At 38.4% G+C, this 26,700-nt stretch overlaps 2 protein-coding genes and 1 long non-coding RNA gene across 7 annotated transcripts in view; 2 read left to right on the forward strand and 1 right to left on the reverse strand.

The window, feature by feature from the left end:
- The window catches only part of oafa (OAF homolog a (Drosophila)), a 27,326-nt gene extending 20,391 nt beyond the window's left edge, over window positions 1-6,935 (forward strand). The window contains exons 3-4 of one of the 2 annotated variants that reach the window (XM_053687207.1): window positions 2,150-2,297; window positions 4,587-6,935. In XM_053687207.1, coding sequence (XP_053543182.1) covers window positions 2,150-2,297; window positions 4,587-4,861 — 423 coding nt within the window. In that variant the 3' untranslated portion in view covers window positions 4,862-6,935. Of the gene's footprint in view, window positions 1-2,149; window positions 2,331-4,586 lie in introns of both variants that reach the window. The other variant, XM_017490962.3, reaches the window with a different exon arrangement.
- Window positions 6,936-8,370: 1,435 nt separating this feature from the next.
- tlcd5a (TLC domain containing 5a) lies at window positions 8,371-12,146 on the forward strand. 3 transcript variants are annotated; one of them, XM_017490222.3, is made up of 4 exons: window positions 8,372-9,195; window positions 9,656-9,906; window positions 9,985-10,194; window positions 10,889-12,146. In XM_017490222.3, the coding sequence occupies exons 3-4, from the start codon at window positions 9,999-10,001 to the stop codon at window positions 11,422-11,424; spliced, it is 732 nt and encodes a 243-aa protein (XP_017345711.1). In that variant the 5' UTR covers window positions 8,372-9,195; window positions 9,656-9,906; window positions 9,985-9,998; the 3' UTR covers window positions 11,425-12,146. The 3 variants fall into 3 exon arrangements, with proteins under 3 accessions (XP_017345713.1, XP_017345711.1, XP_017345710.1); XM_017490224.3 differs by lacking the exon at window positions 9,656-9,906 and having other exon boundaries at window positions 8,371-9,186; XM_017490221.3 differs by lacking the exon at window positions 9,656-9,906 and having other exon boundaries at window positions 8,379-9,195.
- A 3,959-nt stretch (window positions 12,147-16,105) lies between these two features.
- LOC124629118 (uncharacterized) lies at window positions 16,106-25,091 on the reverse strand. 2 transcript variants are annotated; one of them, XR_006984002.2, is made up of 4 exons: window positions 24,574-25,091; window positions 22,749-22,821; window positions 22,354-22,582; window positions 16,106-22,237 (listed from the first exon to the last, which is right to left on the reverse strand). It is a non-coding gene; the product is annotated as an uncharacterized LOC124629118 (long non-coding RNA). The 2 variants fall into 2 exon arrangements; XR_006984001.2 differs by having other exon boundaries at window positions 16,106-22,582.
- Window positions 25,092-26,700: the final 1,609 nt, after the last annotated feature.

Genomic DNA, 26,700 nt, shown 5'->3' on the forward strand with positions numbered 1-26,700 from the left:
GTGGCCATGAAGGGATGCACATGGTCAGAAACAATAGTCAAATAGGCTGTGGACTGTTGACACAAGTCAGTTTGGGTCCATGGATTCATGCTGTTGGCACCACATTCTGACCCTACCATCTGTGTACCTCAACAGAAATCGAGATTTATGAGACCAGGCTACATTTTTTTCCAGTCTTCAACTGTCCAGTTTTGGTGAGTCTGTGCCCACTGCAGTCTCAGCTTTCTGTTCTTGGCTGACAGAAGTGGAACCTGACATGGTCTTCTGCTGTTGTACTCCCTGAGATAAAAATCATTTCTCATTCTGCTGGTTGATGTGAACATTATCCGAAGCTGCTGGCCCGTATCTGCATGATTTTATGCATTGCACTGCTGCCACACGATTGGCTGATTTAGATAATTGTGTGAATGAGTAGGTGTACAGTAAAGTGCTCAGTGAGTGTGTGTGTGTGTGTGTGTGTGTGTGTGTGTGTGTGTGTGTGTGTATTAATATATTCTCAGCAAAAAAAAAGAAATGTCCTCTCTCATTCAACTGCTTTTATTTCCAGCTAATTTTTTTTAACATGTGTAAATATTTGTGTTAACATAAAAAACATTCAACAACTGAAACATAAACTGAACAAGTTTCACAGACTTTTGACAAACAGTAATGGAATAATGAGTCCCTGAACAAAGTGGGGGTCAATATCAAAAGTAACAGTCAGTATGTGGTGGCCTCCAGCTGCTTTAAGTACTACAGTGCAACTCATCCTCATGGACTGCACCAGATTGGTCAGTTCTTACTGTGAAATGTTACTCCACTCTTCCACCAAGGCAAGTTTTTGGTCACTTCTGGGGGGGACATTTTCCACTGCAAGGACAATCGGCTGTCCATCCTGTCTCCCTGTAGCACTGTCTTAGGCGTCTTACATTACAAACATTGCAGTTTATTGCTCTGGCCACATCTGCAGTCCTCATGCCTCCCTGCAGCAGGTCTGTGGCATGTCCACGCAGGTGAGCAGAAACCCTAGGCATCTTTCTTCTGGTGTTTTTCAGAGTCAGTAGAAAGATCTCTTTAGTGTCCTTAAGTTATTGTAACTGTGACCTTAATTGCCTAGCATCTGTAAACTGTTTGTGCCTTAAGGACTGTTCCACAAGTGCATGTGCAATAATAGTTTGTTTAAGCATGAAAAACATTGTTTAAATCCTTTCCAATAAGGATCTGTAAAGCTTATTTGGATTTTACAAAATGATCTTTAAAATACAGTCTCCTGAAAAAGGGACGTTTCTTTTTTTGCTGAGTTTATAATTACGGTCATGGGGGGAGGGGGGAAAGAAAGTACATCCTCCTTCAATTCTATGTTTTTTATTTATTAGGGCCTGAATAACAATTGTGTGGTCCTTGCGTACCAACTTCTTTAAACAAACAAATATCCTCAGGTGACAACAAAAAATACAAGAGATTTCAGTGTGCAGTAAACCAACGTTCAGAATCCAGGTGGGGGAACAAGTCTGTTCTATAATTACACATTGACATGCACATTCCTTTATACCCATCAATGTTAAACTTTAATTTTAAGTTTTTGCCGGCCAGGTGAACAGTAAACTGTTTTATATGCATTTTATTGCCAACATTACACTTAATCAGAATTTTCATTTATTTATAACTTATAAATTTATTTAACTTGAACTAATAACACCACCGTGAACATGGGTCGAGGGTTCTCCAGAATGAGCACACTAAGGTACGTTCGTGAGAAAGTTGTGAATGTGAATGACTAAGTTTAAAGGTTCATTTAAAAACCAATAATTCTGCAGCTTTTCTGAAATGTAATGGGCCTAGAAATGTCAAATATATTTTGAAATATTTAATAAATATATACCACTTATTTAAAATATTTTTACTTTAGAAACAATCCCATGGGCCCGCTGTAATTATGCCGTAGTTCCCTGGTTGAGAATCACTGTATAAACATAGGCTGTATGTAGGTGGGTGTGGGTGTGTGTGGATTTTATGTATTTTATGTGTGGATGGCTGTTACACGATGCAAAGCGCAGACTATAATGATGGGTCTTAGATTCATAACTTAAAATGTGTAACCAAAATGAAGGATTTGTGTTAGTTTGAGCTGGCAAGTTTAGTAACTGAATTCAAATTGGACTGTGTGCAGAAAAACCCACACACCATAAGGACGGCGGAGGAGAAGAGGCCGACGGAGACGCTCAGCATGAACGTGGCGGTTAACGTGACACTGGCATGGCAGCTGAGCACCCTCATCTACAACACATGCAGTTTGGCACACGACGGCGTGTACACGCGTGAGGCCGACATGCGCCACTGGCTGGACACGGGCATGTGCTTCTAATTACAGCCTGCCAAAAACACACACTTTAATTGAGTCCTAAACTGCTGCCATTTTCCTCTTAAAGGCTCTGGCCAAGTCATTTTCATTCTTTAGCATCAGCACAACTGCAAATAGCAAATGTACATGTACAGTGAAATAGCCTACTTTATTTCCAGTGCACACAGATGTGGAGTGTTTCTTGACTTGAAATGCTAGTGTTTGAAACCAGGGCTCTTTTGAGAAATCATTCCAACAGGAACCAGCTCTGAGAAAGTGTAGAAGAATGTATTGTTTGACCTTTAACGTCCGTGGTACAGAAAACACAGGTTTTTTTTGTTTTTTTTTTTAAATAAATTTCCTCACACAGTTACCTTAATGTGAATTATATACATTTCTATTTTTTGAATCCATACTGATTTAAAGAGCATTTTACAGTTCAGCTTTCAATAAGTATGATTTTATATTATAGTGTTCTATTGTATATTAGAGCTCGTTGAATTTTGATCTGTTTCTTACTGTTATAGTTGCGGACCAATGATGGACACTAAGCTAATAATTAATGTGTTGGTTTAAATAACCGAGTCCATGACATCTGTAGTATGTTCCAAATTATCATGAACAATCATTTGACACATTTCTCTATACGGATTATTGGGAAAAACCTATTTGGGGCAGTTGTTGAGGCATGAATAAACATTTAATATCCAGTACTATATGACGCAACACAGAACTCCAACGATTAAGCTTCTTAATCTTAGGAGGAGATGTGTACAAGAGAGTTTCATACCAAAGCTGTTCAACTTTAATTTTATTCATAAACTATTGGCGCCCTACGCGGGTAGCTATCAAAAGTATTGGCGCCCGATCCAAATTTTGCCACGGCAAGCGCCACTCACATTTTCTTCAGGAAATGTATCGGTCTAGTTTTATTCTGAATTTCAACAATGTAGTAGGAGAGTAAGACATTTCAGGTGCTTACACGTTCTTGGAGGTTTTGTAGTCTCCATGCATGATCAGGTAGTCTTCCATGTTATGAGGACATTTTCATTAACTCGTAGGAATCCAGGAATTCCAGGATGGGTGAGTAAAGAGGGTGGGTGTTCTACATGGATGTCTTATTTTTTTTATTTATTTTTTTTTTAATAGTAGTGTGATGTCAGCTTATATACTGTATAAATGTGTCACTTCACAATAAATTATACAATAATTGATTCATTCATCTTCAGTAACTGCTTTATCTTGGGCAGGGTCACTGAGGATCTGGAGCTTGTCCTGGGAACACTGGGTGTGAGGTGGCAACAGGCACCATAGCAGGGCACCTTTCACACACATTAACACACTCATTCACGTTAGCATAGCCAGTTCACCTACAGGCATTTTTTTGCGGTTGGGAGAAAGCCTGGGAACCTAGAGGAAACCCATGTGAACACGTATAGAGCCTGTGACACCCCATACAGACAGTAACCTGAGCTCAGGACCAAACCGGCCGACGCTACACGCTGTACCAGAGTGCCTGAATAACTTTTAATTTAAATATATGGCTTAAAAATTGAGAAGCTGAGCAGAATCTTGTATTGGCTAAAACATCAACATTTAGTCAAAGGATGTGATGGTAAAGGAAACAATGAATACATCATAAAGCATAAGCACAAATTCTTACCCGAGGTTTGGAGCAAATACTTGAGGACATTTCTACGATACACAATGTGTGTCATGTTTTAGAATTTAGCTAACAAACTGTAGTAAAATAAACCAAAAAAAAAAACTGAGTTTGATGATGATTTTCTTTATAGCCTACAAAGATTAAGTTGTTGTTGATTTGACATAATTTAAAGAAACGTCATCCATTCAGTACCATTTCATTTGTAATTATTAAAAATGTAAAAAAAATAATAAATAAAAATACATCACCACACCAACGATATCTTAGAAAAGTATCATGATCTCCGTATTATATCGATAGATCACACAGCCCTACACAACCTTGAAAGGACAAATTATAGTTTTACTTCCAAATGCTTTTGAATACAGAAGGTATAAAGGCTCTTTACAGAAATATATTGTGTAAACATTTATTTACTGATTTCTTGGCAGCAACTGCCCTTAGATTTCGATTAGAACTACATTTTGAATAAGCATCTGTTCTTTTCTCAGTGCAGTGAAATGTGTCAACTATTGTTTGTAGTAATCTCACATCTGAGAGATCCCTTTAAGTACACATTGTTCTAATGGTCTGTGCTAAAAACAACATTCTTGTTTGCAGGTATCGAGGGCTCCGTGTTTGAGACCCTACCGCAGGCTGTGGAGGTTCCTGGGCTACAGAGCTGTCGCTCAGTGAAGGATCTTTGGCAGTCTTGCTCCTGCAGCTACAGCGTGAGGCTCGAGTGGTACCCGTGCCTGCTCAAGTACTGCCGCAACAAAGACTCTTTAGGCCACAGCGCCCCATACAAGTGCGGCATCAAGAGCTGCAGCAAAGGCTACGACTTCACGTACTACACACCTCATAAACAACTCTGTCTGTGGGAGGAGGAGGCCTAGCGATGCGTGCTCAGCTTCACTCAGCAGATCTCTTTTTGCGATCACTTTTTTGTTTGAGCCCTGAGCCATTTGAACTTGACTATCCATGCCTGAGAGTATGCATGGCATAATCTCACACAGAGCTGAGTGCCTGGGGCTCAAGATAAAATGAGGCAAGGCTTTGTGTGTGAGAGTTCTCATGGGTTTCCATGCAGCAGGCCACAGCGATGATTTCAGACTTCTTCTTTTTTTTTCTTTTTTTTTTTAAAGAAATATTTTCACTATTATTAGTGGACGTGGAATGAGTGTCTACAGAACCTGCAGATCCACTTCCTGTAGACCAAGCAACTGTGAATCAGTCGATAGTCTAACAAGCTATAATCTGTTGATTACCTAAAACTTGTTCAGTCAGGTTTCCAAGCTGTTTTCTGTTCACCACGTGCTCTAATTTATTGTTTGCTATGGGAAATTATTGAAAAAGCACATGACTAATGCACATGTTCAGAAAGAAAATTTTCTCTTGCTTTTATTAATTTTTTTTTTTCTTTTTTAAAAAAGTATTTTGTTGCCCTGAGGTATCATGATTAGTTTGAGGCTGTTATGGAGAACTGTGATGAGTTTTCTGCTGCTATTTCAGAGCAGTATGAAACACTGTCTTACTGCCATGTTGTATCAGTTTGTTTCAGTCTGATTAAAGTTAGCTTATTTAAAGGAAAAATCCACCCTGAACAACTTAACCTATTAATCTTTATAATTAACATGCAATCATCTGAGTTTAATTTCTTCAGCTTAAAATTCCTTCCTCGAAAGGTTAGTCTGTTTTCACCATGTTCAACGGCTTCCTGCACTTACCACAATGCCGTTTGACTATGCTGATAGTGGTGCGAGTAGTCCTTGCTTCATCTCTACGTAAGGACAGCGATGCAGCAGCGCTTTAGTCCTTTTTAGTACATCGAGCTGTCTCGCTTCCTCATCTGTAAACTTGGCTCAAACAGATCATCCAAATCATCCACTTTCACACTAATACCATCGTCATCTCGTAAATCACGAAGTATCCAAGCTGTGTTATTGTCGTAACTTGGCACGAGTGTTTCGTATAGCTGCATTGTATTTTGGGCCTTTTGAGTCCAACCTTTGCTGTTGCTAGGTTGAATTTCTCATTAATATGCCATCACTGGAAAACGGTGAGTGAGAAAATATGCTCATGCTCTTTTGTTTTTCTTTTGTCCCACTGTGAGGTCATAGCAGCAGACACCTGCTAATTTATCACTGAAATATAAAAAATTAACAATACTAATAAATTAGCACCAGAGTCATTTAACCCATCACAGAAATTTAAATATAAACATATTTCAGGGTGGAGTTTTCCTTTACCACCACAATCACGGTTTCATATCTATGGGCTTCTGTGATAGGAACCACAAGTCACCAGTATTCTTATTTTCCTTTCTACACACATTTGGTTATCTAATGCATTTTTGCCCCCTAACTATGCATTTAGCAACCATTTTTTCAATGTAGAAGAAAAAAAAAAAACAAAGTAATTGCCTCCATTGTTTGAAATACCAGAGCCCGATATTACTCAGTGCCATTTGAATTCAACACCGCCACCTCCTGGTCACAATTTAAAACCTGCCAAGTCTTCAACAGGACACATCAGTTCATCTCCAAGTTACCATGTGTTCTTGCCTAAAAGGTTTTAATCAAGCCAGGACATGTTTAACCTTTATCGAGCAGGACCAAAAAAAATGCCATTGTTATGTGAGGGAACTTTGACTAGCAAGGAGTTAGTGCTTTTTTTTCATTACAACTGAACTTGTCTATAGTGATTTCTTGATTGTTTACTAAAACATACTGATTCAGCTAATGTAATTTGTCACAAACAAATAAGGCAGTGATGAATATTCAATGCCAAATTATACCTGCCCAAACTGAATTTTGGGCTTTTCAAGTGCCTTGATGCATCAGTGTTTACTGATTATTTTATAGGTAGATGTAATAGAGTTGTGTAAAAAAAATTAAATAATATTTTTCTACGAAAATTTTAAATGGCTATTATAAGTAATAATTTGAAATAAAATCTATGTTCCAGAAAGCCTTCAAAGTTGTCTTTTGTTGAAATGCAAATTATGACAAATAGGAACTTTTAATAAATAATAAGTTCACAAGTTCACAATGATCCAAGACACAACTGGGAGAAAAATAGTGATCCTCTACTTCATATTCTCTACAAATGGCAAAATATTCTTGACCTGCTATGGTGTATTGTTTTTACACTAATCTGCTTGAACTTTTAGATGACTTGCTCTATGTTCTAAACAACAGATTTCAAAATATGTGATGACTTCATGGTGGCAGAGCTCCAGGGTCTCCGGGTTTGGTGTTACTCGGGTTAATGTCTGTGTGGAGATTCTCAGCATGTTTTTGCTGCATCTGTGCGAGTTTCCTCCGGGGTCTCTGGTTTCCTCCCACTTCTCAAAAACGTGAGAAGGTGGACTCGCTAATCTAATTGCCTATAGTGTGTGTGTGTGTGGTGCCCTGCGATAAACAGGTGGCTCATTATTTACAGGAAATGCTTCACATCCACCAAGACCAGGATAAAGTGGTTACTGAAGATGAGTGAATAGTTGGTATATTGCTGTGGAATAAGAGCAGGAATGAATTAGTAAATCCTGGGCAACTGGGCAGGAACCTAGGTAGAGCCCTCCTCCCCATCCTGCTACACATGAACCACCTCATCCTCCAAATCATAATAGTGCAGCTATTTAACAAGTTCATGATCAATGGCCAGTGGTGACAGCCTGTGAGTGTTACTTGTCTCTTTTAAGTTTTTAACTCCGGTTCGTTTAGGAAAACAAACATTCTCTTTACTCTTTTTTTTTTTTTTTTTTTTAATCTTTTAAATTTTCTTTCCTTCAACATGTTTTCTGTGGGCTCACAGTTATCCATGCAGTTTTCATTCACTTTTCTAGCTCCAGTGGGGGGGGGGGGGGGGACCCAAACAATGAGGACCTAACTGTCCATTTATTGGATACAAATTCAGACCCAGACACCAATAACATTTTTGAGTTCGTTTCAGATTCTGTGACTCTACATTCATGGGTAGTTGTTGTATGTATTGTGTTGTAGTGGATCCCCTAATGGCCTGGGCCCCTGGACACATGCACAGTAGACCCGACTGATAATCCAATCCCTTGCTATATAAAAGGGAATAAAACACCTTGGGGCACAGTGGCCTAGAGGATTGCACATTTACCATGCGCCTTTGGGGTTGCGGGTTTGAATCCCCCCTCTACAATTTGCGCATGGAGTTTGCATGTTCTCCCATGCTTCAGTGGTTTCCTCCTGGTACTCTGGTTTTCTCCCCAGTCAACAAGATAGCTGGTAAGACCATATCTACATTTACATTTATTCATTTAGCAGACGCTTTTATCCAAAGTGACTTACAAATGAGAAAATACAAGCAAAGCGATATATACAAGTAGTGCTACCTTACAAGATCCATTAATTGAGTTCCAGAAGAAGCAAAGTGCACAGAGTAGAGGTGTAAGTGATGAGTAATTTTTTAAAATGATTATTTTATGAGTTGGTTAGGTGTTCACCTCAAATGAGGTGGGTCTTTAGCTGTTTTTTGAAGATGGTGAGAGATTCTGATTGAGGTTGGCAGTTCATTCCACCACCGAGGAACAGTTAGTTTGAATGTTCTTGAAGTGGACCTTGAGCCACGCTAAGTAAGCACTACTAAGCGTCGGTCGTTGATTGATCGCAGATTACGTGAGGGAACGTAAGCCTTCAGGAGAGAGTTGAGGTAGGGGGGTGCTGTTCCTGACAAGGTCTTGTAGGTGAGCATCAAGGCCTTGAATTTGATGTGGGCTACTACAGGAAGCCAGTGGACGGAGATGAAGAGGGGTGTGACATGGGTTCTCTTGGGCTGGTTGAAGATGAGGTGTGCTGCTGCATTCTTATCTATATGTGATTCTTTCAACTTATTTCTATAAATGTTAGCCAACCCCCATCTACGTGTTTTATTATTATTATTATTGTAGTTCTTGATGTCTTTGTTGTACTTTATTGAAACTCAGTTAACTAAAAAGCAACAAAGAAAAGAATGTGCAGTAGGAAGGTGCAGTAGAGTTTCTCAGCCACCAGGGGCCGCTGTTGTTTTCATTCGTGTGGGCGGGGCTTCAGGTCTCTTCAGGCTTCTCTGCTATGCACGAATGCGGCTTTTGTTTGGCGGTGACTCGCGCGCCGTCTCCATGGAGATGAGGGAGCGGAAGGCGGTGATAGATGATGAGGCCCGGACACAGGCGGACACGGCCATTACTGCGAAACCACCGAGCTACAATGTAATTCAGGTGATTATTGCTTTTAAAGAATGACTGTATTTATATTTAGGTTGGTGAGGGTTTCCAAAAAGCAGGCCATTTGAATTTATTTCTTGAATGTTCTAGCAATTAGAGGTGTAGATAATAGTAAAAGCGCACCCTCCATGTAAACTAGTACAAACTAGCTGGCAAGAGGACTGTTTACATCACTAGTTATATTGATAATGAATATAAAAATATATAGGCTTGATAGATTTGTGTATTAATAGTACAATCTGAGAACAAATAAATCACTATGTAATTTCTGTGCAAATGGTTTCCTACCCTCATGACAGAGGATTATTAAAGAAGAAGCAGGTCTGATATTAATAATAATAATATAATGATCATGAGTGTACTGTTTACAATAATGTTTATACTATTATAATATGCACATTTCTTTCTCTATAGCTAATATAATATAATGTTATTCAATTCTTGTGTCATTCAGACTGGGGCATGTAGCTGTTGGTATGTGAGACTCACTGCTGTCCTGCCATAGTTACTTTTGGTCTAAATGTCTTTGACACATGCTGAAATGAGCCAGATCTTAAGCGTTTCTCAATCCCTGATGTGCAACACTACTGTGTTCCTACACACATGCACACATGGGAGTGGTCTAAGTGGTCTGAGTAGGACTCTCCGGTATTTGTGAGATTGTATAAAGCTTTGGCAGTTTAGAAGTCTAAAAAAAGTCTCTCGGTAAGTGTGTTTTGATGTTGACATTGTTGGATTTAGCAAGAAGAAATCTGAATGATATTTATTTATTAAAAATCTCAGCCCACAGCTCAAAGATGTCGCTGCTGGTTCTTGGAGTAGGTGTTTGCTTGGCTGGGTGGATCGCTCTTTATGTGCTGCTGTGTTACACAAACGGCTCTTGTGGCTATGAATGGAACTGTCGGCTGGTCACACTGTTTCATGGCATCCTCGCAGTGTGTATAACTGCATACATAGGCTACATAGATGGACCATGGCCTTTCACCTATCCAGGTAAAAACTCTAATACTTTATAGATTAACCTTGCATAACAACCTTACACATGTAACCAAGACTGATTATTGGATTGGCATTTGATTTTTCATGAGATTCTTTCTTCATTGTATATATTGCTTGTATTTTCTCATTTGTAAATCGCTTTGAATAAAAGCGTCTGCAAAATGAATAAATGTAAATATATTGGGTAGTAGAGATAGGCAGGCTTATAGGTGGAGAACCTTTATGCTAAGTTTATAACATACAATGGCTATGAAAAAAAAAAACTTTCCTTCAGAAATTTGTATTGAAGGATTATATGACGTTTGCTTTACAGTCTTTTCCTTGTTTCATTTATATAGAATGAGTTCAAGAATTGATCCTTACAGAACTCACGTTTACAGTTTAAAGAAACCGAGAATGGACATCTAGGTTGTGTTGACCGTGTTAAATGTTTTAAGGTTAATAAAAGAGAACGGCACAATACTGACAGCATTTTGAAATATATATCAGACATAGTGTGTGAGATTGCGTTACAGGAGAAGATTTATGCAAATAGACTTCCACATTAACATGCATGAATTAGTGCAGGAAATGTAAAACATTAGGGTTACTTTTTATTTATATATATATATATATATATATATATATATATATATATATATATATATATATTTTTTTTTTAAATATTGTTTTGGGAAATAATTTCCAGGCACAAAGAACACCCCTGTCCAAATCACAGCAATGGTGCTCAGTCTAGGCTACTTCATCTTCGACATGGCCTGGTGCGTGTACTTCCAGACTGAGGGTCTGGTAATGCTTGCCCACCATACCATGAGCATTCTGGGTATTCTGCTGACCCTGTGGCTGGGTGAGTCGGGTATCGAGTCCTGCGCCGTGATCTTCGGCAGCGAGATTACCAACCCGCTGTTGCAGACCCGCTGGTTCCTGAAGCACTCTGGCCGCTACAACACTTTCCTGGGCGACTTGGTGGACATCCTGTTCGTGTTCTTGTTTGTCATTATGCGAGTATTCGTGGGCGGCGCCATGCTGTACTGTGAGCTGATCTCACCCAGGCCAAAGTTCATTATCAAGTGTGGTGGCGTGGCCATGTATGTATTGTCGTGGGTGTTTGTAGCTGACATTTTCCGTTTTGCATACCGTAAAAGCAGCGTGAAATTCCAGCACTGGAAGAGTCCAGCTCAAGTACATGCTGATATCAACGGCCAAGAAATTAAGAGGGACTAATGGAGTTTCGGTTATTTCCGATCTGGACATAATTTCTATCAGAATTTACAGAATATTATCTAACTTTGTTAACTATGTTTTTATGAACATGACTGTAGCGGAATATGACCACCACCGGCTTTTAGAACTGATTTACACTTGAAATAGTAGTTATTTTTGATTAATTGTTTAAGGAAATAATTGCTTTTACATTTTTTTTACTTCAGATTTTTAACTTTTCTAACAGAAACCTAACTTTGCCCAGTCTATTTTAGTAGAAATTTCAAATGCCCTTTGAGCCTGATCCTGTTGAGCGTCTCCTAAATCGCATCTCTTGCTGGGAACACTGAAGCAAATCTGACGAGGAAAGGTGGATAATGGTTTTAAGGTTAAATGGTAATTATATTAAAGTACTTCAAATTAATTCTTGAAATAACCCATGCACTTGGATGTTCAACTTAGAAGTCATTTTTTGTGTCATGTTTTCATTTTAGAAATCAGTATTTTAAAAAAAATATATAAAAATAACACACTGTAATGACAAACAATACACTGTGAACATTCAGAAGTTTGCTTGCGTGAGAAAAATGTTGGACGTTTCCTTTAAACCACATTGAAGTTTTCACACTTTTTAACTTGTGCAATATTGTGTACAATAGTATGTTTACTGTGGTTTTTACATTTTTGTAAAATTAAGGATTTCAACTAATTTTGACAGTGATAATAAATGGAACAAATATGAATCTATTATGTATTGATTTCATATTCTTTTTACACTCAATGTTTGCTTATTGTTTATTAAAAAAAGTTTTTTATGGTCTGTGGCACTGAGTGAGATTAATAATAATAAGTTAAAAAAAAAACTGAATGAAAATAGTGTAGTACTGTAGATGACCACCAGCGTACAATGGCGTACAGCGTACAATGGAAACATTGTACGCATGTTCAGTGACTACGCCACGTCCCAGACAATAAATATTGTGCAACACAACTAGTACACAACCATGGCATAGTGTTCTGTACAGTTTGGACGTGGCAAATGTATAAGTACATTGTAGGCCATATGTATTTACACTTTGTGTATACAATTTGTTAAACTGTGTGTGTTTACAATATGATCAAGATGCTTTTTTGTGTGTTGTGTAGGATTATAATAAACATAGAGTCTAATAAGTTATTTGCTCAACCAGAACAACATGAGCCAGATTATTCATATTTGGGTTTGAAGTAAATCTGGGATTTCAATATTGTTAGACATATTTCCAGATGTAGAAACTAGAATAATTTGGTTAGTGTAAAGTTTAGATTTGATCACTTTAAAGCCGACCATCACAAAACAAACACTTAACATTTCTCTACAAAATGCTAGCATGTGGTTCCCATTTGGCTATGTACACAGTTGAGGTCATAAGTTTACATACACCTTACAGAATCTGCTAAATGTAAATCTTTTTTTTTTTTTAATAATAAGGATTACAAAAATTGTATTTTGTTGTTTATTTAGTACTTCACCCCTTTCCAACATTATATGATGTTGAAATCCATCTATTTACACTGAAGACAACTGAGGGACTCGTCCACACAAACATTTTGTTCTTAAACAAAATAATTTACACAGATCATCCTAGCTACATCTAAAAAGACTGCATCTTGAACAGAGTTCAAAGCTCATCCATGAAAACAAACTACATTCAGACATTGGCTATTAGCCATGGACTGCTGTACTGCTGTGAAGATGTCTACAGATAGACTACTACAAATCATCTATATTATTTATAATAATGGTACAATAAAACTATGAAGAAATTCCACTGAAGATCTGTTTCAAGATCTTGCCGTTTCACAGAGTTGGCCTTCAATGCAATGCTTAAAGTGAGTTTGGAGCATATGTTGGGGAAAATTTTATTTTAAAAAAAAGTGGTAATAAGTGTTACATTTAGTGCCCTTTAAACTAGTAAGAAAGTTAAGAGATGTTTATTTCCTCCCACATGGACAATGTTAATCTGTAATGAAAGCCAGCCTTCATAGCATCCTTTATTGGGGATTCCAACTATATCAAAATTACTAACAGTCCATGGGCATTACTTTTCTTATAAATTAGAGACCCACAGGGACCATTACAGTTTACATTAAAACCAATACAAATTCTATGAGGGTTTCTGTTGTTTGTTTGATTGTTTCTGCAGAGTACTGGGACTTTACACCAATAGAGTAAGATATCTGCAACACTGTAGTTATACTTACCTAATACCACCTCCTAGTGTGTAGACCAGTCACTGCACCTAGACAGGTACTTAGACTGGAAGTAGCACTTGGGGAGTCTGTGTGTGTGTGCACCTTTGTGATTTATGAGGACAGTTCACATGAATACATGCCACACTACAAAAACATTTTGTAATATGAGGACAGGGTCAGTGTCCACATAATTCAGGCAACGTAGCAGTGCTTGCATATGTAGAGGGAACTGAAATCCAAAATTTCTATAGAAATCCCCATAATTAACAATGACCTGACTTTGTGTTAAGCATATGTATGAGACAGTACCCCTGTAGTTGGGTCTGTGGTACTGCACCTGCTCATGAGTGCTCGGGTGTGTGTGTGGTATCCCGGCTTTTGATTGGCTGACCACCAGATGTCCTCATAATTTCAGAAATGTCCTCATAATGTTGCATTTTGTCAAACCACTGTGTTAAGGCCTGTTCACACCAAGGATAACTATAACGATAAATCTCTACATCTAAAAATCATTCTAAATATAAGAGAGTCCACACAGCTATAACCATAGTGGCACAGAGAAACAATATTGTTGGAATCACTTTCCAAATCACGTTTTTTTGAGCCAATCAGAATAGTTCAAGCATTTAAAGCAGCAGACAACATAACTGCAGTGCATGATGTTACGGCCCAGTCTAGGTTAGGCCGCACAGAGTAACCAGCTCGCAATTCAAATTTAATTGTCCTTAAAAATGAGGGAGCCAGGAATAACAAACACAATAGATTTGTTCAAAAAAGGTTGTGGTATATTGTAAAACACAAATACATGTACATATAACTACAGAGCACCAACACCAACTTCAGGGTGGGCCAAGGCCAAAATAATAAACAAAAGAATTCTTTGTTGGGTTGCTAGCTTGCCTAAAAGGAAAATAACAAAGAAAATACAAGTATACTTCCCTAACTACCTAAGACAAAAACAGAGACAAAAGGACCCCTGTCCCAAATGAAATGGCAGTCACACCCCTACTGCCGGTAAATCAAGAGAAACATATATACAGTGGTGAAGAGAATACACAGATAGAAGGACAACCAAACTCACAGTCAAAACCAGAACAGCAGTCAGAACACAGAATTTATATAGCCACAAGGGCAAGCAACACAAACCCAACGCAAACCCCTAACACCAGCTCACACATAACCACCTCCAATTATATTCAGACTTTTTCAATCATCATAATTTTATTCCACTCCAAACAGCCATGTTGCAAATGGAAACGTTATATGAACTTAAAGCTACTCAGGCTACTCTGAATGTTTGCCCTTTGTTGTTGAAGTGATGATCTGTGACGGAGATGGAAAGTGCATATTTTACTCAAAAGTTTTAACCTACTTGCAGTCATTTGAACACAGTTTACTGTTAAAAGTTTGTCAATCGTGTGGAGAACTTAAGGTGTTGGTCTTGAGAAATTATATCAGATAGAACAAAATATCATAAAAATAAATAATCAGTCACTGCTTAGTATTGTTTATGTATTTGTTGTCATAAAAACTGTATTTGATATTAAGACAGGCCAGTCATTTGTTGCTTTGTAATGGTCATGTTCACGTTAGCTAGATATGCACACATGCTAAAAAGTTAGCCCATATTTACCATGGTACAGAAGTATTTAGTGACACTGCAAGGCGACTGCCAGTTAAACAACCCCATTTGTATACTTTTCTAATTTCAATGTAATGCTAGCACTACAACAAATCTCTCTTCAATTCTGAATTAGCGACAGACAATGTGTACGTCCCCGTAATTACTGCTGGTGTCATACTGTGTATTGTGGAAGATGGCCAGAAGTTCACTGCTTCTCTTATGTACATGTGCTTTTTTTTTTTTTTTTTTTAAATAAATTTGCAAAGATTTCAAACAAACTTCATTCATGTTGTTATTATGGGGTATTGTTTGTAGAATTTTGAGGAATATAATGAATTTAATCCGTTTTTGAATAAGGCTGTAACATAACAAAATGTGGAAAAAGTGAAGCGCTGTGAATACTTTCCGGATGCACTGTACGTCCCCATAACTACTGTTGGTGTCATACTGTGTGTTGTGGGGATTGATAGAACTCAATGTAGGAACAGTTTGCATATTTGTACCATAATTATTTTTATGCCTTACAATGTAATACATTAGTGATGCATACATTTTGTTATAATGGAACTATTAAAATGATTTATTTAAACCCCAACTCTCTAGTTAATCTCTTAACATCTATTTAGAGTTTTTCCACTTAAGATAGGATAATCAGATTTTATTTATTTTTTTAAAAACAGAATTGCAAACATAACGTAATCTCCTCAGTAGTATCAAGCTTGGATAAATGTGACAGCTGTAGTGGACCCTTTTCTGCTTTTAAGTGACTTGGTGTGAGATGTAAGGGTAAGTATTTTGTTCTGACAAGTAAAAGATTTTTCTCAAAATGTTTTCCCATAAAACCCTAAATTATTGTGTAACTGACAAAGCCTACATGCTTTTTTCCCCCCATTCTAAATGCATCATTAATTTCGCTTGAAAAAGTTGACATACTCTTCTGAGTTAAACGTATCCTTTGTATTCTTCGGTCCATCCATCTCTCCATCTCTTTATTAATCTGTCTTACTTCTCTCTCTTTTCTTTCTTGCTTCCCTACTCCCTCTTTCTATTTTTTCCTTTTTCTTTCGTTCTATTATCAAACTCTGTCTACCTACGTCACACTATTCATATTTCTCATTCTCTAGTGTATTTGTTGGATACACTCCTACTTCACCTTTTTAGCAGTTATTCATTCTTATCTACCTGTCTATTTTTCTATCCCTCTCTCTCTCCATATACCTCTCTTTAGTTCCCTCCCTTTTCTTTCTTTTATCTCCTTTCTCTTCCATCTTATAGTCACACTTTCTTTCACACTGATTATCTATTGTTCTGTCATCTATCACTTTTGAAAGCATTTTTCTTTCTTTTTTCTGTCTGTCTGGACCACTTTTTTTTTTTTAACCTCGATGTATCTGAATCACTGAATTTCTAGTAACACTCATCTATTTCTCCATCTATGCTTTAATCAGAAATATTCTCATCTATCTTTTTACAAATGGTAATTATATTTTTCTTTTATTTCGCTCCTTTATTTTCTGTCTATCCATCTAGCACTACTACTGTAACACATTTTCTAATCTGTATTTTCTCTTAGCAGTCTTCTATCCGTCTGTCCCTCAGTCATGTTTTCAGTAATTCACTTTGCACCCATTGACCTGTATCACTTTCTTTACAACTATCTCTCCTTTCTTTTTTCCTCTTTTCAATTATTCTCACATTCTATCCATCCATCACTTCCTTTTATGACTTTTTCTCCATCTAATGCAAGTAAACGGGGATCATCGTAGACCATTTTTGACACTCCCAAATCCATATTTATGCAGCGTCAAAGTAATCCGAATGACTCCGGCCCACAAATAAGGATCTTCTCTCGCAAAACCATAACTCATTTTCAGAATTTTTTTTTTTATATACATACAGACTTTAACTACAAATTATCGCCTTTGGCCAGCTCTGTGATGCACATTCAGAAGACTGTTTAGTTCACGACTTCTCGCATGACGTATGCACGTTGGGAAGGTCACACGTGATGCATCCAGGATGCACACCTGAATAGACCTTTTTTAACAATAACCTGACACAAATACTAATATACAGTGATGAACATTAAACTTCTGGACAGTATTCCTTCTCCACACTGTAAACAATGGGGCGGTTCTTGCCTCTTGGGTGTGACCTTCCCAACGCGCATATGTCACGGAGAGGTTGCTGGACCAAGGCAAGCATTTATAGTTAAAAAGTATATCTTTTATTTTATTATTATTTTTTCCTGAAAATAACATTGTTTCGCCAAGCCCCTTATTTGTCAGCTGAAGTCATTAATTAAGTTGTGTGGATTACTTTAAAGCTACTAAATATGGATTTTGGTCCGTCAAAAATGGTCTAAGCTGAGCCCCATTCACGTGCATTAAATGGAGAAAAATCCTGGAACGTTTTCCTCCAAAACTTCATTTTCTTTTCAGCTGAAGAAAGTCATATACATATTGGATGGCCTGGGGTTGAGTAAATAATCAGGAAATTTTTATTTCTGAGTAAACTATTCCTTTGAAATGCATTTTTAAAAATTTTTTTTTAAACAAGGGAGAGTGTTTGTTTTTCCATTTCAGAATTCCGAAGAACAATTTTTCAGTGAGGACATGCCAGATGAGGACTATGTACCTGATACTTCTTCAGACAGTTCAGTGTCAGGTATCAGGGAAGAAACTCTGGACTTCAGTTCCCAGCAGCCACTGCACTGTACTCATCAGTCACATGAGCACCTGCACCTGAACTCACTTACTGGTTAAGGAGCACTCCTATATATAGCCACTGTTTGCACTGCTTCCTTGTTTCATGTTGTCTTACTATGTTTTTGTCTTTGCCACTGTGTTTTGTATCTTAGTTGTAGAGTCTTTTGTATTTTGTTTGTTTATTATCAAATGTTTAAAACTTCCACAATTGCATCCATAGCATGACATTCAGAAGGGAGCATGGTGTCTTTAGAACAACTCTCAAAATTTCAAAGTATTAAAGTGTCTAAAGAATCTACTGCAGAAATTCAAAATGGCAGACAATGCCAAGAAAGCCTCATTAACTGCCAAGATTCACTGCCAAAAGATCCAGTCTGCACAGATGAGGATGGCACAGGAACTGGGGAAGATCCATGTGTGCAGTCTTCAAATATATCCTCATCAGTAAGCAAGAAGAGTTACTGCTACATTTGTGGAAAACCACAGTCAAAATTTACACGTCACTTAAAAATCCATGAGAAAACAAATGTGGATGTTGCTCGGGTTTTGGCACTGCCAAACCATTCCAAACCACGTAAAAAAAAAAATGCTGGACAAACTGCGGAACAAAGGGAACTTTGAACACAATAAAGATGTTTTAGCAAGTGGGACCGGATTGTTAAGACTCAGTCCTTTGAACTATATTTTTTCTTTGGTTTGCTTCTACGTGCATTGTATGTATTGCAATGCAATGTTTCTCCGGAGAGATCTGTGGCGACACGTTAGAAATTGTCTTTCAAAACCAGTGGAAGATCGGGCAGAGCCAGGAAGAACTAGGGTCTTGACTTTGGCAACAATGTCTAATACATGTTTGGAAGCTATTAACTGTGATGAAAGATGATGACATCTCTGCTGCTTTGAGGAGTGACTTCTGCATTATTCAGCTGGCCCGATCATTTTTCAATAAATATGGGCAGGATCCCACCAAATATGACTATATTCGACAAAAGCTCCGGGAACTTGGAACACTTCTGCTGATTCTGCAAAGAGAATTTTCGGTACAGACTCTTGAGGATGCTGTAAGAACTGTAAATTTTTAGGTGGTTATCCAAGCTGTCAAGATGATGTCTAGGTTTGATGACGAAAATAACTCCTACCAGACTCCAAGCCTTGCTCTTAAGTTGGGCCACTCCTTGAAAAAGATGTGACATTATACATGGCAGAGCTCTAATGGCAGAAGACAGTGAGGGGATAAAGTCAACACAGACATTCAAAAGGCTATATAATGCAAAATGGTCTGAACTTGTTTCACACACAGCTTTGACCACCTTGAATGAGGGGCACTTTAACAAGCCATCCCTCAACCCTCCCTTTCACAGAGGATGTACAATGTCTTCACAAGCATCTTGAAAAGATTGCTGGTTTAGCATCTGAGAACTTAAAGATTCCATCAGCACAAGTCTGTGGGGAACTTTGCAGAGCAACTCTAGCTAAAATAATACTGTTCAACCGAAGACGTGGAGGAGAGGTTGCAAAGATGCAATTAAAAGGCTTCCTAGAAAGGGACACAGCTGCCCTAAATATTGAAGTTGCTGTTGGAGTCACAAAGTTTGAACAAAAACTTTGTGCACATTTCAGTCGGGAGGAAATTAGTGGTAAAAGGGGGCGAAAGGTTGCAGTGTTGCTATTGTCAGACATGGTTGATGCCTTAACATGCCTCATAAGCAGAAGAAAAGAGCATGGAGTCCCAGAAGAAAACATATTCCTGTTTGCAAGACCCAACTGTTTGACTCCTTAACGAGGACAAGACTGTCTGAGGATTTATGCAAATGAGTGTGGTGCGCAAAACCCTGAACTCCTCAAGTCAACAGAATTACACAAACATGTAGCAACTTTGTCACAGGTCCTAAACCTCAAAAACCACGAGTTGGACCAAGTTGCTGACTTTTTGGGCCACGATATTCGTGTCCTCAGAGAGTATTACAGGCTTCCTGAGGCTACAACCCAGCTGGCCAAAATATCCAAACTACTACTTGCCATGGAGAAAGGTTCACTTACAAATCTTCAGGGCACAACATTAGAAGAGACTGAAATTGAAGGTATTGCTATTAAAGTTGTTATAAATTATATTTTATAGTTTAGTGTAAAGGTTATCAAGTATTCCTAGCCTAAAGATAATCCCTTGCATACAAACCTTAAATTTTTATTATTCAATAATATTTAATATTCATCAAATTTCAGCATGATTATTGTTAATTTTTTTTACTCTAACATTTGCAATGTTCAACTTTTCCGATGGTCAAAATGTTTATATTTTGTTAGAGAACATAGACTTGACTGATTCTGAGCAAAGTGAAGACACTGATGATGAGGAGACATATCCACAGACACCAACAGAAATGGGTAAAAGCACAAACATACAATCATCAATTCATTAAAGTCAACATGAGTGTACCATATGATGTACAAAAGTATTATACAATAGTTCAGATATACACACCTGTTACTGAAGCAATATGGTCATTGTTAAACTTAGTAATATGGTCAATATGTGCCAAGTAAATTTAAAGTATCTTGACTGTTAATAGGCTGAGGTTCATCTGCTTATTGCACTTGTCATAGACATACCACAAAAATAAGCTGACTTATACTGTACCTTGACAACAAATTTCACAAAGTAAAGCATCAACCAAATCACTACCCAACAAAATTAGACCTTTCAGTTTTAACTGTTTTTGTTTGGGATGTGGAGGATATCTTGCTAGAGATTTACAGTTTCACCTTAAAGGTGTAGAACAGTTTGTGTATGAACATGTGACACCAGAAACTTTATATTGAGCTATACTATTCATACCACAGGAATGAACAGAGCTAGGCGACCTGTTGAGGAACCTCTAGGCACCCCAGATGGTATGAGCATCAACCTCAGTCTACCAGCATGTCCATTGAGGTTTGATTCATTTCATGTAGACCAAGCACAACTACTGCTTGTTATAGTATTTTATTTTTCCGTTCACAGATGTTGACTCTTCCCTAGGAGGCTCATCTCAAGGTAAGACAAGAATAAAAAGTTTTTAACTACTAATCCATTTTAAGGGGTACAAAGGTGAAAATTAAAACTAGTGTTTAGAACTATCTAGGGGAGGCCAAGACATTGTATAAAGGAACCTTATCTTTGGTAGAGGAGGAAAACATGGAAAACACAGGGCAGGGTAACTGCAGGCGTAGTGAGAAGCACTGACATAGGTGATGAGGAAATACATGCTTATTAATTTTTATATTATATTATTGTTTTTTAAAAATCGGTTTCAGGTAAACTGGTTGGCGCTTATTGACGGGGCACATGTGCGCGACTGCACCTGGCACATATTGAAGAGGGTGATTGCCAACTCATTGGCAAAGAACCTCCATTGGAGGGGAGTCAATGTAAAGACTTCACTGGTCACTCTCCAACTCGCAGAGGTCGTAATTGGTAAGTATATCTGTTTACATACAGAGTTATCTGTCTCTCTCAGATGATATGTAAGGAGTAATCCACGGCTAGGTGTGCATTAAACGATTTTAATGCATGATGTGGAGGCAAAGAACCACTCGTTCAAATCGTTTAATGCACACCTAGCCATGGCTTATCCTAGTTTTACCATGGTCTTTCCGCAATTAAAGTTAAAGCTGTCATTTGATTTTACATTACACTCGACTCCATAATATCAAGTTGTAAATAATGCAATGAAATTAAAAATCTGACTTTATGGTTGCTTGGTTCCTGATAAAGATTAGGTCATAACTGTTCCCTCATATCAAAGTGGTGTTGAATGTTGTGCTTTGAGTATGAGTGTCTCATTTTGAGAAAAAAAGTAACACTCTCAGTATATGTGTAATTGTGCAAGCAATTGTTAAAGAAAGAAAAAAAAAATTCTCACCAGTTTTTGCTTGTAATCTGGGCTCTGTTGCATCATTTGCTCCAGTCTACACAGTTGAGGAAGGTCTTGCAAGGGCAGTAATTCTTCATCAATATCCAAAGGCTGCACCTGGACTTCCTGCAGTTGAAGCGATCTCAGTGGTTTGTTGGTCCAGCACCATCACTAATTTAGTCACTAATTTAACACCACCCTCAGCAAGGCTATGATAAAGAAGTTAACAATATTTAAAAATGATACACACTACAAAACTATACAACTCCATCCTTAGTCTCATTCCTAACCTATACAAATACCAGTAAGATGGCTGAGCAGAAATCACAGTTGGCCCGACCTGGTTCTGATGATTACTGGGAGCCCCCTCATAAAGTCTAACAACCCGTCAGCACAACAAGAGAACACTGTGTTAAGGGAAGTGAGGAAAAATGTTCTACAAATTTAATACCTACAAAAGAAAGTCAATCAGAAAGCAGAAAAATACACTCACATGGCATATCGTCCATCGGCTGCCAGTTCTGCAGCATCTCTATGAATGAGCCATGTGCTGCTGCTGGTGGTAAAGTGGTGGTGGGAACAGGGATGAAAATGGTGTTTGGGGTGACTGTGGGGAAGTTAACAGTGGGGGCAGGTGGAAGAATGTGTTTGGGTGGTGTGTCACACATCCTCTGAGTCAAACAATCAATGCTCCTTATCTCCAGGGGGTCCGGACACTCCTCCTAATAAAAAATGAAATTGATCAACACTAAAATGTACACTTCTAAAATATTGACTATATTGCTAAATTCTACAATGTTTCATGAAAAATACCATTTTAAATACAGCCTCAAAGCATCAAGGAATAGTAATAGTGATGTGCTGAACAAATATCCATATGTTTTACACCTTGGTGGTCTTTTCCCAGACACTTCCACGTCTGACTGGAGGTCTGACCCGGTCCTGCCCTCTTTATAGCTGTCTGTAAAATAAGTTGCATTTAAACATTATTCAATCGCTTCAGGATCACTCAATGAGAAAAAATAATTAAATAAAATAGTATGTTGCTAGGCTAAGAATTGCACAAACACCATAAGAAGTCCATTGTTGAGCTGAACATGTCTGTTATCATGACAAGTGGACAATATGATCTAATAACTGGACCACAGCATGCTGCAGGTGGTGAGGGTTTTCTGACAGAACATATTAAATTAGCATTAGCTCCATGTTCCAGAAAGTTCTCACCAAACATTCAGGACCAAAAAATTAAATAAAAGTAGTAAAAGAGGAAAGGGAAGGAATAAACGAGGAGTTTGTGTCTTAGTTGTAGAGCAAAAATTATAACAAAAAAAAAACTTTATAAAAAAAAAAAAAAAAAAAAATTTGTGTCGCGCTGTGAGAATCAGATTTTGTTACGATGCCAAACGCTCTGCGTCTCCCGACTGCTGTTATCCCGAAGAACAACTGAGAGATCACGGGTCTTCAGCCAAGCTGAACCCCTCCCCTATTTCTGTCCGAGGATTAGCGTGTTAGCTATCCCAATAAACAAAGACATTAAATAAAAAGCCATCAGGATCTACTGCATGAATGAATATACAATTTGGGCACTTTATCACGTACTCCTGCCTCTTATACACATCATTACCGTGAACTAAATGAGCTATGCTGCTAGCACACCATCTGGTGTTATGTTCTCGTCGCCACCGCACATACCATTATAAAGATTTTTAAAAAACATTTTCTTCCTGACATTTTAAATATCAAACAATATTGTAGACTGGAATTACTCAATTAAATTACTTATATTCTTCAGCTAAAATGATTCATCTTGAAAACGAAGAATGACCGCAGCCTCGAGGATCCGAACTGATTTAACCGCCAAAACTTTTCTTTTTTTTTTCTTCCCAGGCGGCTGAGCTCCTTAATTCTAGCTGTGGCCCGACTGTGACTTAACGGACTGGTAGATACACAGAGCTACACCGAGTATGGACCTGCCGCAAATATACCCGCTTTCAGCCGAGATTGGCCCACATAACAAAACCATTCTGTCCGCCAGAAGTGGTGTGAACAGTCGGTAGGACTCTGGGCAATTACCTTATCGCCGACACCGCCATAGAGCCGACAGTGGCGCATTTCTACCGGAATCGGCCCAAATGTGATTTCTATCTGGTAAGCATAAAATATTTTTAAAAATATATTAAACAATAAAGAGTCCTAATTAAAAGTAGACTAAAACAGAAATTATTCATATTAGGAAAAAGAAGGCTAATAGCCTTCTAAGGAGATCGCAAACTAAGCTTAATGTCAAATTGATATTAAATACAATCCATAATAATTAAACATTTCATTTATATTTTATGAAGTTATTATAATATCTATTTTTATATTAAATGGTTTATTTATAACTAAGCACATTTTCTGTCTTTACATTTTAGTAGTTTTATTTTTGTTTGTTTCAGTTCCTTTTAGATCGGTCCTCCAGTACAGTGTTGCCATGTCTGCAGATAATATTGTGTCTTTTGGGGGTTTGAATCAAAACATGGAAACTGGAGTTGACGTTTCTGGAGATAACTGGCAACCCTGAGTTTAAATGAAGTGAATGCACTGTCGATTAGAGTTGGTGAAGAGAGTGAAGGAAGAGCGGTAGTGTACTGTATGTTTACAGACTGAAGTTGCTACTCTTGATTATGATTAGTGAGGAATTATTTAATAAATAAGTTTGAATTAAACCCACCTTGTAGCGTTAGCATTATTATTCATTTACTCCGCCCGACGCCGCTGTGTTTACACGAGCAGGTCACAGTCGCAGGTTCAGGTCATTTTGCGGGATCAATAAAAGATGGCGGTTGGTGATATCGGCAAGTTGAGAGACACATGATGTTCAGTGTTACTTTTCATCATAATGGCTTCTCTGCAGTATTTACACACTTCTTCGGTTGACTGAGGAGATGAAAAGCAGTGTGAAAGTAACTGTTGCGCGGTGTAGATGCATTTTGCACTTCCTGTAGTTTTTATTCCGATTGTATATACAACTCCGAACAGGTCACTCGCACTGGTGCGAATAAATATTTATTCACAGTCACTTTTCAGTCGCAAATGCGAGTGAAATGGTCGCAGTGTAGAGCCCCGAGTTTATCTGCAAAGTTTTTTCCTGTTCGGCGGGATGACTTTTAATGTCCCCAACAACCTCTATAGTGCCACTTAGCATCATGTTAGTATCATGATTTCCCCCTCGCGCAGCGAAGCTCGAGCGCTAAAATGCTAACTCGTTTCCCGGGTTTGGCACTACAAAATGACGTCAACCGGCGCCGTTCTAGGGTGATTGGCTGTAAGTTTAGGAAGCGCTTGATTTGATCTGCAGTAGAGTTTTCTATTAGTGATGAACAAACTTAAAGGTCAATATCGCAGTCGATCATGTTCATTTAATCGTGAGCAGTCAAAATAGTAATTGTGATCGATATTCGATTAATTGTGCAGCCCTACCTTATAATAAACTATAATAAAAGTTACACTGCAAACGTGCAAATACAACATATAACGATAATAAACTGGAATTAAATTTAAGCAGCTTGCACCAGTTTCCCCTGTCCCTTGCACACAGTGGAGCATTTTGGATATAAATATAAGTTTGTGCTTGTGCATCACTGTTTGATCTCCACAGTGTTTAATCTAAAATGCGCCCCTGCCTTAGAGGACATTCTTCCTCAGTCACGTGACGATTTTGCCTCGTCTGATGGTCACTGGGGTCATATTGGGAATAAAAGGTAATGCTGGCATAAACAGTGAAACTGAAGAAGGGTCATTGTCGGTATTAGGCTAAAGCTAGCGGCGTCGCATTACGTATGATATCATGTGCCGTCGACCAGGAAGCGGCTTATACTTCCGGTTAGTAAAAAAAAAACACTAGTGTTATATTTAAGATGATATTAACGTTCTAAATTTCACACTGTAGATGGTAGAGTACATGGTGCATAGTGTAAGTGTTAAGTACTGCATTTGGGACACAACTTTAGTATTTACTCTCAAGCGTTTTTTCAGAACAGAGGTAACATAATGAGTAAATGTGCGCAGACCAACTAATCGATATTGAGATTCATTGACAACTATTTTCATAATCGATTATTGTCGATTTTATCGATTAGTTGTTGCAGCTCTAGTTTTGTTTTGTTCTTTATTAAACTTTAGTATCTGCACTTGCATCTGTCTCCACCTTGAATTCGTGACAGACGGTGAGACCTCAACATGGATGCAGCAGAATTTTTCAGGGTCCAAGAGGCCCCGTATGAGTGGGAAAAGCCGAGATGGGAGCAGGAGTGGAAATTCTCCCTCATAGAAGCCAATCGGGAATGGCTCAACGTGATGTACTCCGTAATGGGGTATGCCAAAGGAGAGCCTTCCAACCAGGCTGGAACCATCTCCCACCCTCCCTCCCCCACTGTGGATCTCATCCAGCATGCCGAATAGACTGAGAACATTGTTCAGTCTCCCTGCTCATCTGAGGATGCCGCTTGGCATTCCTGTTAAGCTGAGGACGCCGCTCAGTCTCACTGTTCAGCTGAAGACGTTACTCCACCTCCCGGCACGGCCAAGAACTCTGCTTTTCTTCCCTGTTCTGCCTCGGACGTCACTATGCCAGGCTCCGCTTCGGACATCGCTCCGCCTTCCTTCTTGCTCGGCTGAGGACGTCGCTCCGCCTTCCTTCCTGCTCAACTGAGGACGTCGCTCTGCCTTCTTGCTCCGCTGAAGACATCGCTCCTTTTCTTTGCTTCATGCCGTATGTCACTCCCCCTTTCTACTCCACGGAGAACACCGCTCCCCCCTCATGCTTCACGGAGAGTATCCCTCCTCCTAATGATCTCGC

This window comes from Ictalurus punctatus, chromosome 17 (genome assembly GCF_001660625.3).
Source record: "Ictalurus punctatus breed USDA103 chromosome 17, Coco_2.0, whole genome shotgun sequence".
In the NCBI taxonomy this organism is placed as follows: domain Eukaryota; kingdom Metazoa; phylum Chordata; class Actinopteri; order Siluriformes; family Ictaluridae; genus Ictalurus; species Ictalurus punctatus.

Bases quoted from the DNA above. Each gene is read 5' to 3' on its own strand.
- tlcd5a (XM_017490224.3), top strand. From the start codon at position 9,999: ATGTCGCTGCTGGTTCTTGGAGTAGGTGTTTGCTTGGCTGGGTGGATC. The intron at 10,195-10,888 runs GTAAAAACTCTA...AATAATTTCCAG, and splicing joins ATGGCCTTTCACCTATCCAG to GCACAAAGAACACCCCTGTC.